This window comes from Eleutherodactylus coqui, chromosome 9 (assembly GCF_035609145.1).
Source record: "Eleutherodactylus coqui strain aEleCoq1 chromosome 9, aEleCoq1.hap1, whole genome shotgun sequence".
In the NCBI taxonomy this organism is placed as follows: Eukaryota; Metazoa; Chordata; class Amphibia; order Anura; family Eleutherodactylidae; genus Eleutherodactylus; species Eleutherodactylus coqui.
In genome coordinates, this window is record NC_089845.1 from 93,644,560 (window position 1) to 93,658,389 (window position 13,830).

The window sequence follows — 13,830 nt, forward strand, 5'->3', positions numbered from 1 at the left end:
AACTCATACTGCAGTTTTGGCTGCATTCACACTTCCCAAGCGCTTCAGAAACTGCATGTATTTTTTATTGTTTAGAATGCATGCATTGTTAAAAACCACATGCAGTTTCTAAAAACTTTGTGGGTTTTTATTTTTGTTATAGGTCAGGAACACACACACACACGCACACACACACGCACACACACACACCTTTCTTAAGCCTGAGATAAGCTTCACTGAAATGTCACAGGTGTGAACCATAAAGGATCTGAACTTGGAATGCCACCCATGCGTATTTTGCATGGAGTATAGACTGTTGGATCACGTCACTCCGGACTGCAGCACCATAAGATTCTTCCAGTGCTGCTTTTTTTATATACATTTCCTGCCCCCCACCCCAACTTCCCCTCCGCGATGAGATTAATGTAATATCCAGCGGTTTTCTCGCAACAAGGCCATGTCGCCCATGTGAAGGAGGCCTAATAGATAACACCGTGAAATTGCGCAGTTCAGTTTTTGACTTGGTGTGAATGATGTGCACATTTGCCCACCCTAATACACTCCTATGCTGCCTTGGGTGAGCAAATGTGCAGAAAAGTAGAGCATGTTGTGTATATTTTCAAGATTGAGCGCAAAAACATTGAATGTGAGGGAACCTATTGAAATCAATTGTCTGCAGTTTAAGCAAACCATTTTGCGTGCACAAAATTGCTCATCTGCAGGAGCCCTTAGCAAAGCCCTGGGGTGTCTGCTTTATAGCAAAATGATAGCTGCAGCGCTGTGTAATAAATATATATATATAATACACACACAAACACTGATTTCTTATCTTTGCAAGTACTGCTACTAAAGAAACTTCCTATTGATTCTGAATCGTTCAGACCATTTGAAGCGTTCTCAGGACAGTGCTGGTGACCGTGCTCCGTGGATTGACTGACAAGGTTCTCCTTGTGGACACCTACAGTGTCTGTCCTGTCAGTTTCATCTGCCACGTGTGATATGCTGAGCAGTGAGACACATTGTACAAAGTCTGTGAAGCACCTAATGCATATGGGGACCTTAAAACAAAGAGACTTTTTCCAAACATAACCTTTGTGAAAGGTTTCCCTGTTTTGTCCTGGTGAGATTTAGTCTTGTTCTTGGCCCAATAAATATGATTTGTATTTGACAGCTGCATGAAAGCTACCTTACAGCGGAATGTAATAAGGCACAACAATGTCAGCTATCTCCTGAGATGTCAGCTTCCCACCAAACGCTCTATTTACAGTCCGCTTTTATACTTGTTTTGTATACAATTATGCTTCGCTTTAACTAAATGTACACAGTCATAAACTTTGTTGCTCATTTTATTGCTTATTTTGAAATAGAAATTTGCCTTTTGGAGACTATGAAGCCTAAAAAATGACAACTAAATGTTAAAGGAAAAAACAAACAAAACTAAACAAATACCTGAATCTTCAACTTTACACATTCAGAAGAAAAGATAAGTAACACGAATTCACAACTAGAACATTAAGGCTGGTTTCACACTAATGGATTTAAATTGCAGATTCCACGATCACTTTCCGCCCATATGATTTGTGGTACTACGCAGGCATTGAAATGCATGGGATTTCGTCAGTTTGCTCACACTTGCGGGTAGGAATTGTGGATTGCGTGAGAAGAAGAAAAATCGCAGTTTGCTCTATTTTACAGCAGATTCCGCATGTATGAGCTCCATTGATCTCTCTTGATGCTTTCAATTCCCAGTGCATACACAATTAGTATTGCATATGGACACGGATTTGTACACATGTTGCTAGGAAACCAAATACAAATGGTATAAAGAAAGCAGAAATTTGTGGGCAGACAATGCAGGATAGAGTCTGGGGAGCAACACACGCATCCAGACTGCTGTCTGCAACCTCTGCTTGTTCTTCTGGGCTCTTCCTCCATAAGAATACGTTTTTTAGAGTGGTTTATACTACTCCAAAAAAAGTAGTATAAAACCATCCAAGCCTAGAGGGCAGTACCCCGTTATAAAGGCATGCTTTTCAGAATGGCTTTTACCATGACAGCACAATAGAATGCGGAAAACCGTTTCTGCCTCATTGAGGTTTTTTTTGCCTTCCTCTGGATCAACAATGGGGTGTGGAAACAGGCTGATCTAGATGGACATATGTCATTTTTTGGCCTTACATACTATGCTACTCTCTTACCTGTGATCCATCTTGTCTACTTGTCTCTCTCTCTATTGTTATTGAATGTTGATATTCTCTGAAAAGTTGAACTGGAGTCTAATATTTAATAAGTATAAATATGTGATGGTATTTTCTTCTTCTCATTCTTTTAAGACAAATATTCCTATCTGTGCTACGGCATATGGATTTCCGAACGACATGTGATGAGGTGAGCAGTAAGTTAGTATGCATTTTTTTAAGACTTTGTTATTATACTGTATAATTGCATATAATAATGGGTTCTGTCCTCATTGGGGCTCACAATCGGGCCACCCCGCTTGTTTTCTGCATTCTCCGTTCAGAGCATCCGGGCGCTCGGAGCGGCTAACAGCTGGATGCAGAAGACAAGCGGGGGCACCCCGCTTTTCTTCTGCATTCTGTGCTCAGAGTGCCCGGCTATACAGCCGGGCGTTCGGAGCGGGGTACAGCTGGAGCGCAAGGTGATCGCTCAACGTTTGAACGATCATTTTGCATTGTAAATAACACAAAGATTATCGCTCGAAAGACATCTTTTGAGTGATAATTAGGGATGAGCGAGTATACTCGCTAAGGCACTACTCGCTCGAGTAATGTGCCTTAGCCGAGTATCTCCCCGCTCGTCCCGAAAGATTCGGGTGCCGCCAAGGGGCAGGGAGCTGCGGGGGAGAGCGGGCAGGAACGGAGGGGAGATCTCTCTCTCCCTCTCTCCCGCCCGCTCTGCCCCGCTCCCCGCCGCAACTCACCGGTCAGCTGCGGCGGCCCCCGAATCTTTAGGGACAAGCAGGGAGATACTCGGCTAAGGCACATTACTCGAGCAGGTAGTGCCTTAGCGAGTGTACTCGCTCATCCCTAGTGATAATCAATGTGTCTAAATGGGCCTTTAGATAGAAGAGTCTAAAGATGCACCAAATTGATTAACAATCCTGAGCCGCTGTGACCATTTTGGCATACCTTTAAATGGTGTGTGTGTGTATATGTATTTGTCCCACAGTTTTAAGCTACCCACAAAGTCGATTGCATAATTTAGAGTTCTGAAAGGGTTAAGGTTGGTTTCATACAACACACAGGGGCAGATGGTCTCTCAACTATACTTTCTAATAGACAGTGCAAACATAGGCCTCTTTCACAGGGTCGAGAAAATTGTGTGAGATTTCTGCGTTGCAGGACACACAAATCTTGCACGAATATGAAGCCTATTCTTTTGAATGGGGTCATATACATGAGTGTTTTATTTATTTTTAACCTATTAGTTGGCTACATGACAAAAAATTGTGTTACTTCTATGCTAAATTTTTGGTTCATGGCATTGCATTAAGCCATGCACCCTTTTCTACGAAGGAATGCCCCTTTGCTGGATGAGTAATAAAAACTGTCTGAAAGTGTCTAAAAACATAATAAATGTGGCGCAAAGCATGTCCAATGGTTTTCTGGTGCATTTACTCCAGAAAACCAGAATATTTCCATTTGTAATGCCAGATTCCCATGACCTTATGCATATTTGTGCACACATTAGTGCTGCATTTTTTGCAAAATTGGCGTTGCGTATTTGCGCACAGAACTGTATTTTGCATGCACAAAAATACTCAACAATTCTCTCAGCCACTGGAATGCCAAGTAGTTGCGTGATTTCAAACAGCGTATTTTTTTGCGTGATGGAAATGTGCACATAAAAAAACACACGTGAATAAACCCATTGAAAAAAATGGGTTTTATTTTCTGCATATTGCACACGCAAATACGTTTATATGAATCCAGCCTAAATTTGCCCACTTTTAGGAAAACGGGACTAGATTTAGTGATATTTTTTTCTTGCCTTTTTAATATGTTATTTTAGACCAAGAATACTATGGTCAGACGTTACCTGCATGTCAACAGAGAAATATTAAACACACTACAAACTACGGGTTATCTTTTGTAAGGAACGGGTTGCAGTGTTTTTGCTTTGAAATCGCTAGACCTTTAGGCCAACTTCACACAGGCGAGTGCGATATCAGGCTATGAATTACGGCCTGATATAGCGCTCGCTTACATGCAATTCTCCCTGAGGATGAGGGGCGTTTTTATCTCAAAACCGCCTTGCATTACTTTGGGGAAGTAGCTGTCAGCCACGGCGAAGGATCGCAGAGTTTCTCCCATTGTTTTCAAAGGGAAACATTGTATTGCACTGCATGCATGTAATACGAAGTGCGATGCTACCACTGGCCCCATTGCAAACAATGGGCGATACAATGTGAGTGCATGACCAAAGATAGGACAAAGGAAAAAGTCACTCATGTGTATGACCTCGTTCCAAAGAATGAGGTTCATATTTCTGCTAGATTTGTGCATCTCGCAACACACAAATCTCGCACGATTTTCTCAGGAGTGCGAAAAGGGCCTTAGGCCTCTTTCACATAAATGTAATTTTAACGCAAAATAGGCTCATAAAAAAAAAATCACATCTAAAAGAACCAATGGGTTCATTTAGACGAACAATTTTTTGACGTGCCGAAAAAAATCGCTTGTCAAAAGATAGCACAAAAGGCACATTATTTTAACACCTATATTTCTCTGCGTCAAAAGATAGGACTCCATAGCCTCCAAGGGAGGGAGACAATGCAGGAGACTCCATAGACTCCAAGGGAGGGTGACAATGCAGGAGACTCCGTAGACTCCAAGGGAGGGAGACAATGCAGGAGACTCCATAGACTCCAAGGGAGGGAGACAATGCAGGAGACTCCATAGACTCCAAGGGAGGGAGACCTTTCACAGTGGTGACTTGAATTAAAAAATATAATTTTTATTTTGAACTTTTTAAAAATGCACATATAGGGGCACAACACATAAAACAACAAAAACAAAAAAAGTAAGTAAGGGGCGTGGTAAATACCATCCAACCACACCGTCACTAAAGATGGGCATCCAATTGTGCTGTGTGTGTGGGTGTTTGTGTGATCTGGTCACCGGCGACCACGAAGTTTTTTTGTCCTGCTTAAAGCCGGTAATGTATGAGGCAGGGGTATATTGGTACTTGGGGTTTGTAAGATAATCCCCAGTTGTTTTGGTCTTTTTTATTTATAAAGCCCACACACCGTAGATGGATGCAATTTTTAGTGATTTGAACGTTCGTTTCTTCACAATTCTTTTTTGCCCCCCCCCCCCTTTTTTTCAAAGGAGGGTAGAGGTACCTGACCAATTCCTAAATGGATAGTCGGAATTGGCCTTGGCCGTAGGGATCATCTCCCGAGGTTGCTAGATATGTATGATGCCAACCTCCAGAGAGAGTCTCCCGGTTAGTATAGGACGGCCTCGCCTCTATAGATAAGGGTCGTAGTGTAAATACTTGACCCAAGCGTATTCGAATTTCCCTTTTTAGTATGCTGATTCTCGTATTTAATTGCTCGACGCGTTTCACCACTTCAATTCTCGTGGATCATCAGGAGCATTATAAATCGGGATTGAGTAGAGACAGTATAGATGATATCATGAGGTCACCAATAGACCAATTGATAAAGAAACGAATATCTTAATTTTTGGAGGGCCTGTTCATGCAGCAGGTTTCTCAAAGGATCGGGTCTAGCCTGGGTAGAAAGTTCGATACTCAAATTTCTCTTATTGACAAAAGCAATAATTTGAGATTTGCCAGAGATAGCGTATCCTAATGACCCAAATCAGCCTTGAATGCGAATGTCTGGCGTGGGGTGTTCAGGACTGATACGGGAATGTTCAAGCTGCTACTACTCACAGAAACATACCATAGGGATGCAGTGTTATGCTGTGAGTAAAGTAGAATTGGAGCAATCCGTCTCTGTCCAGAGATTGGATAGCCGGTTCGTCCTATGCAATATGCATACCGGGACGCTAAGCCGGTATCGCAAGGGTTTTTGTGCCTGTGCTTATTCAGGACACATATCCCCAGGTGAGGAAAAGGAGAGAAGCACTAGCCCCCTGCTTCTCTATAGAGAACACCCCGTTCACCAATCTGCTGCTTCTTTAGCTATCACATAAACAGACTAGTGGTTTACTAGCCTGTTACGTGTAGGAGCTTATCTAACAGAACCCGCCCGAGTTTCTTTTCCCAGAGTGTCAGAATTGACAGAAGAAAAGGATGGATACAAGATGAAAATAACAAAAGTTGGTGTCCATAGCCCAGATGGTAGGCTAGGGAATGATTTTCTCAGGAGTGCGAAAAGGGCCTTAGGCCTCTTTCACATAAATGTAATTTTAACGCAAAATAGGCTCATAAAAAAAAAAAATCACATCTAAAAGAACCAATGGGTTCATTTAGACGAACAATTTTTTGACGTGCCGAAAAAAATCGCTTGTCAAAAGATAGCACAAAAGGCACATTATTTTAACACCTATATTTCTCTGCGTCAAAAGATAGGACTCCATAGCCTCCAAGGGAGGGAGACAATGCAGGAGACTCCATAGACTCCAAGGGAGGGAGACAATGCAGGAGACTCCATAGACTCCAAGGGAGGGAGACAATGCAGGAGACTCCATAGACTCCAAGGGAGGGAGACAATACAGGAGACTCTATAGACTCCAAGGGAGGGAGACAACGCAGGAGACTACATAGACTCCAAGGGAGGGGGACAACGCAGGAGACTCCATAGACTCCAAGGGAGGGGGACAACGCAGGAGACTCCATAGACTCCAAGGGAGGGGGGGGGGGGTTAGCAGCAGCGAGCACTGCTAAACAATGACAGGTGCCTCTAGTTAAAGCATTTAAGTCATTTAAAAGGTATTCTGCCACCCAAAAGATTCGAGGCTGCGGTGTTATTTCACCGCAGCCAGATATGTGAATGGACTTGGTCGTGGCTATCCTTGGTTCATGCAATTTTTAAGCTCAGATAGTCACGATTTTTTAGCGCGGCTATTGAAGCATTAAAATGATCATGTGAAAGAGGCCTCAGACAAAATCTATTGCTCTGCCTGATATATGTATCCCAGGACTGCTGTTCAGTTTGATCACAAAGGTAATAGAAACAGATTTAGCAGAGTTGAGGTTTTGGCTCTCAAGTTAAGTGCCAGATTTGCATGGGAATCTGATTGAAATTTAATGACGCGATTCCTTTTTCTGAGATTGTTTTTAGATATCATACCCTGAGAACACACACTGTGATATTGTGCTAATCGCCAATTAAAATTGGTAATATCGCAAGCAGTAGGTTGAACTAACTACATTTGATGTCATGCATGAGGTCCACAAGATTAGAATACTAAGGGAATGCTAAACTTTCTGCACCTTGAAGAGATGGTTCACTTTTGCACTTTTAAATTCTGACAAGTATGTATTCATCTCATAAGTGGGATTGTGGAGTAATTGTTAAATATCATACTTAAAGACTATCTGGATAATTTGATAATGGAATTCAGGGAGAATGCTGTACATCTGATTAAACATCCAGCTTCTGCATTTAGATTTATTTAGATGTAATCAAAATTTGTCACTCAAGGAGGAAATTACTGAAAATAGAAAATCAGATGACCTTTCAACAGATGTCTACTTTGCATTAATCTATGTATTATGCTTCCTTCTATTACACTATGAAGAAAATAAGACCTCTGATCCATTGTTCCTGTAAAACAGGTCATATTAGGTGGTAGTCTGACAGCCTCATTTAATACTATATCTAAATCGCTTGGTTCCATGCCTTAAGACATTTAGCACAATAAATTACTTAAGTATAAGAAGAGTGCACTGGAGCCACTTCAGGCATTTCCACTTTCCTTTTAAAATTCTCAGAGCAGAATATATTCTTTGCGTTAACCCTTTCCCATCCACTGTCTGACCTCTGAAGACATTATGATTTAAGGCTGTACAGCTCCGATGTTGAAAGACATCCATCAGGGTTCTCTTACCATATATTGCCGGCCTCTCTGCTGTTGGAGCCTATCCAACGTGTCACTTCATGCAGTACTGGCTTTAGCTAGCATATAGCGCCATTGTATAATGGCAGAAAAAGAGTAAGCCCGTAGGAAAACCAGGATACAAATTGGATTGGAAAGGATTAAAAAGGTTTTCATGCACCTTGGAAAAAAGAAGCATAAAAGTTAATGCAAAGTTTATTATTTTAGTTGCAAAAAGTTTTTATTAGTATTAACATACAAAGTGTAATTAGAAACCATGTAAATTTCCCCTTCATATTTGGCCAACATAGTAATATATGAAATGATCAAAGATGCATGGGCGGAGTCTGATGCAGGACTGAGAGGCAGCAGGGTGTAGGAGCTCCCTGACTAACTCTATAAAAAAGCAGCACTTAGCAAAATATCAGGTGATAACTTGTACATAAAATGAAAGAAGCACTTGGAGAGCTGCTCTAAATCTGTTTAAGAGGAGAAAACCAGTGAGTTGGGTGCAGCAGATTGCCTTTCAGCTGCTGCGGAAGAAGGGAGAAGAATCCACAGACTCCAGTATCCACAGAGCAGACCGGAAGTGACCTCACTGGAGAGGAGGTGGGAGATAAACTTAACCCATGCAGGGGACTACAGATAGATCCACAGTAAAAAAAAAGACTTTGATGTGACACTTGGGAAAAAGTGTATTACTGCTTTATTTAGAAGTGCCTTTTAAAACAGGAACAGAGAACGCGTTTCGAACTACGCAGAGTTCTTGTTAACCTCCTTTTTACTGTGGATTTTCCTGCTGGAAGCTGACAGCACTGGGTGGGTGGATTTGACACAGGGAGTGTTCTCTGCGCAGTGGTGCAGTGCGGGCTCCTAAGCAAAGGTTAGCTTCTCTATTTTCTTTTTCCCTTTATGGACTACAAGCCATAGCTCCCAGCAAGCTCTATCTGAAGTTCCTGTGAAATACAGGGGCCTCAGATAAGAGAGCTGGGTGCTTCGTTTGCACAGTCTGAACTGAAGGCTGCTCTGTGGGAGAGGAGGGTGAGGGGTGCCTTCATATCCCTGCACAAGCCTCCACAAGAAGGACTCTGAGCACTGAGGCTGGAGGTTCTTCTGTAACACAGTGCACTCGGAGCAGAGAGCTGTGTGCTATACCTGCTTAGCATGGAACTGTAAGCTGCTCAATGGGAGAGGAGGGGGGGCTCCATATCCCTGCACAAGCCTCCACAAGAAGGACTTTACGCTCTGAGGCTGGAGGTTCTTCTGTAACACAGTGCACTCAGAGCAGAGAGCTGTGTGCTATACCTGCTCAGCAGGGAACTGTAGGTCGCTTCTCTGTCCCCCTGCTTAAAGGGGTTGTCCCACGATAGCAAGTGGGGTTAAGCACTTCTGTATGGCCATATTAATGCACTTTGTAATATACATTGTGCATTAAATATTGGCCATACAGAAGTTATACACTTACCCCCCTGGTGTTGGCGTCCCCGTCTCCATGGCGCCGACCAAAGCCGCCTTCTCCCTGCATGCGCAGAAGACCTGTGCGGCGCGAGCACGCCGGAGTGGCCCCTTCAGCGCAAGCGCGTCTAATCCAGGGAGAAGGTGGCTTTGGTCGGTGCCATGGAGACGGGGACGCCAGCACCGGAGGGGGTAAGTGTATAACTTCTGTATGGCCAATATTTAATGCACAATGTATATTACAAAGTGCATTAATATGGCCATACAGAAGTGCTTAACCCCACTTGCTATCGCGGGACAACCCCTTTAAGGCTCTATAGGAGCCATACTCTGCCCTAAAGCTGGGAGCTTATCTGTCACACTGAGAGCTATATGCATTGCTTCTACAAAGCAGATAGGAGTGTGCTGCTCTGAAGAAAGGTTGAGAGATATCTAGAACACCTTGCACAAATAAATAAAAGGATCAAGTTGGACATTAAAACTGAGCGCTCAAAAACTAAACAGAATGCTGAGATATAAAAGCAGTGCCTGTTTTATTCACACAACACAGACTGAAAACAAAACCCTACTCAATATACAGACAGTATCATCCACACTTTTCAACCAGTCATTGTACGCATCAGGCTCAGTAATAAGGCCTCATGTCCACGGGCAAAATAAGAATTAAAATCCACAGCGGATTTTAACTCTTCTCCTGCCCACGGATCCGCATCCCATAGGGATGCATTGACCACCCACGCGTAGATAAATACCCGCGGATGGTCAATAAAAGTGATTTTTAAAAAAATGGAGCATGAAAAATATGGACCATGCTCCATTTTCGTGCGGGTCTCCCGCGGGGACGGCTCCCGCAGGCTTCTATTGAAACTTATGGAAGCCGTCCGGATCCGCAGGAGACCTAAAATAAGAATATACTCACCTGCTCCGGATCTTCCCTTCACCGCGGCTTCATCTTCTCTCCGTCGCGGCCGGATCTTTTTTCTTTGGGCCGGCGCATGTACGCGGCACGCAACCGACGTGCCATGCACATCCGCTGGGCCGAAGAAAGAAGATCCGGCCGCGATGGAGAGAAGATGAAGCCGCGGCGAAGGGAAGATCCGGAGCGTGCGAGAGGTGAGTTTATTCTTATTTTAAGCGCTCATGTCCGCGGGGCAGGAAGGGACCCGCTAATGATTCTCCACGGAGAATCCGTAGCGGGCCTGATTTTCCCCGTGGACATGAGGCCTTACATATACTTGGGCTTGATCTATTGCTAGCATTTTATACATCCAGCCATGCCTAAAAGCAAATCCAAGAAATCTGAACCTATGAAACTAACCACTTTCTACCCTGCTACTGGATCCATACAAACTTATACAACCTTCATAACAATCATCAAGAGTAGGACTGGAGAGGGTATTAATAAACCAAGTCCTCTACAGTATTGATTAAATAGAAAGCACATTATGGCATATTGAAGTGTTACTATAGTTAATCCAAGGTTGACAGGTTCCTGAATAGGTAAGCATAGTGTCAGTTCTTATAGCATGAATTTTTTCATATATCATTATACTAGAGATTCTATTGGTAACCTCAGGGAAAGAGAGGGTGATTTCCACCTGGAAGCTATATGGATTTTTATGGCCATACACACATACGGGATGAGCCTGTAAGCTTGGGATTTGAAACATGGAGGTTGGTCCCATAAAAGAAATACAGTGGGAGACCTAGATACCAGACCAACAAACAGACAATTAAGTAACCTATGGACCTGTGACCAAAGCCTGTTGACTTCTGGGAAGGTTCATCAAGTATGGAAAGGATCTCCTATGGTTGACAGCCTCAAAAATAGAAGAGGGAAGAAAAATAAAAGTAGTGATGCACTCTTTGAGGGACCAAGTGAGTCCTATGGAGAAACTTTATTGAAGTCTCCATACAGAAGACCTGGTGGCTACCTTTAGAAATAGTAAAGCAACAATAGTGCCATGTCTCTATGAAAATTTCTACATGCAGGTCTTCCATCCATCTCCACATAAACAAAAAAACTTTCCTTCCAGTGGTAGTCTATTGGGGAGTAAGAGGGGAAGAGATATGTAGTGACAAAAGTGAAATACTTGGTTAATTCTTAGATTTTCCTGTTTGGGTTGATTTAATCTATTCATTAATTATTGTAGGGAGTATATTTTTTACCATTCATGTCTTTTATTGAGTAACATTCACAATGCACAAACCCTTAAATTTAATAACCTGTAGATCCTCCTTTAGTAGCAATTAGAGTTGAGCGAATATACTCTGCCAAGCTTGATGCTCGTTCGAGTATTAGCGTACTCGATGGTGCTCGTTACTCGAACGAGCATCAAGTTGTGTTCGACCCCGCACCAGTTTTTGGCTCCTCCCTGATGTGACGTGCCTGTTTTGGCCCCTCCCCGCCGCTGCACGTGTCATTGGCAAATTTTTTGGCAGGCAGGAGAGAGATAGAGAGAGAGAGAGAGAAAGAGCGCATAAAAAACATCTCCAGCAACTACCTTTGCTGGAGATTACATCCCTAGTTTTCCCCCATGTCCCATGCAGTGAGACAGGAACTCCATTCATTCCTAACAGGCGTAATACCTGAGCCCAGGCAGAATATAGTGACCATCCGGAATTAACCCCTTCAGTGTCTCACAACAGAAACAGAGAAACATTACATAATTTTCCTGAAATTTTAATCTTCTTGCAGTGATTTCCTTTAGGGGTAGTAGTGCCTTACCTCTATCCAACCTTTTATAGCTTCTCACTTACTTATAGTCCATTGTCAAGAGATTTATTAAGGCAGGACATCATGCAAAGAGTAAAGTATTCTTAAGCCAATTTTAATATCTTGAAAAGGTCAGAAACATTTTAACATTTAAACCTAATTGTGGACTAACCCCCCAACTCTTATCTAGAATTGGGTATAATCAAAAGTAGAAGTAGAAATATATAAGAAAAATCAAAAGGTTCCAAAAGTCATTAGGGTTCCATTGTAGGGTGACTGACCATCTATTTTTAATTTTCCTAACTGACCTGCATTTTTCAAAGTGAGGTACCACGCAGTATATCTAAAGGGAGATAAACATGCAATAATTTCGGGAGTGGTGAAAAATGCTTCTATAAATTAGCGCTGTTGCCTAAAGAACTTTTTGGCCTTTGAGTCAGCCTGTCTTTCTATTTCTAGTCTGTCCATGTAAAGGAGGTGTTCTGCTGTATTTAATAGAAAATATTGTGTTTCTGAAGCTAAAAGGATTTCTTTCTCTTTTCCTTTTTAATGATAACTTGCACCAGGGAACTTTAGGAAAGTCCCCTTGTGCAAGCACCGAGTCATGGGTGATGTCACATCTTGACATTTCCTTGGCAGACTGTTTTTGCAGGGTGTTTTGCCATTGCCTTCCTCAGTCAGCTGGGTACTCATTACCAACTTCGGAAGGATGGAAGGCGAAGTCAACCTTGAGCCGGCTACCTGAACTACGTGGGGATTGAACCTGCAACCCTCGGGTTATGAGCAAGAGCTTAGAACTGCATTTCTGCTGTCCTAACACTCTACACCACACGAGGCACCTAATAATTAACTGTCCCCGAATAATTGCCTTGTGTAAAAGCCAGAAGTGTAGGGCTTTTTATTCATGAGTTGAACCAATGTAATGTGGGGGAGGATTCTCCTGAGTCTTCAGAGCTTCCAAAGGTATTGGGCAATGTTTATTCCCTGCAGCCCACCTAATACTGAAGGCATACAGAGAACAAATGGGACTCCCCTCTCCCATAGATGTCCTGCTGTCCATCTGCTGTGCCTCTGCATACACACAGAAAGATCCCCATCCTCTTTGGGCCCCAGCTCACACAGCCCAGGAGACTGCTACCATTGAGTTCCAATCCACTCAGCCAAGCCACAGCTCTAATGCAAGGGGTTTATCAAGGTGGCGAGGCTCCAGATGCCAGGTGAGGAAAGGAGAGTTCTGGGGTTTAAGTTGCAGTGCTAGTCTCTTCCCTCGACCCTCCTCTGCCATGTAGTATGGCGGTGAACCAATTTAGTCTATGGTCTTGGCCTTCACTAGGCCGCAATGTTCCTCCCACTTCCAGGGGCTTAGAACACAGATCAAAGTGTAGCGCTAGCCCTCTTTAAGCCACCCGCTGGGTCGGGAGTCTTTGTGGTCACCCGATGAGGAGAATTACTTTGGGGTTGAAATGTATATACAAAAGAATGGTGAGAATGAACCTATTGAAAACAATAAGTTCTATTCTCTGCGCAATGTGCATGCATACACACCCATCTGAAGAGTGAGTCTATGCAGCCAAAAAGAGCCAACCTATGAGTTCTACTGCTGCTTTTGATTGACTGAGATCTTACATTTAGTTCCCACTCATGGCA

At 43.0% G+C, this 13,830-nt stretch overlaps 1 protein-coding gene across 1 annotated transcript in view; it reads left to right on the forward strand.

The window, feature by feature from the left end:
- The window catches only part of SNTG1 (syntrophin gamma 1), a 239,301-nt gene that overhangs the window by 13,162 nt on the left and 212,309 nt on the right, over positions 1–13,830 (forward strand). The window contains exon 2 of the mRNA XM_066578979.1: positions 2,313–2,367. Within this exon, the coding sequence (XP_066435076.1) occupies positions 2,341–2,367 (27 nt within the window). The 5' untranslated portion in view covers positions 2,313–2,340. The remainder of the gene's footprint in view (positions 1–2,312; positions 2,368–13,830) is intronic.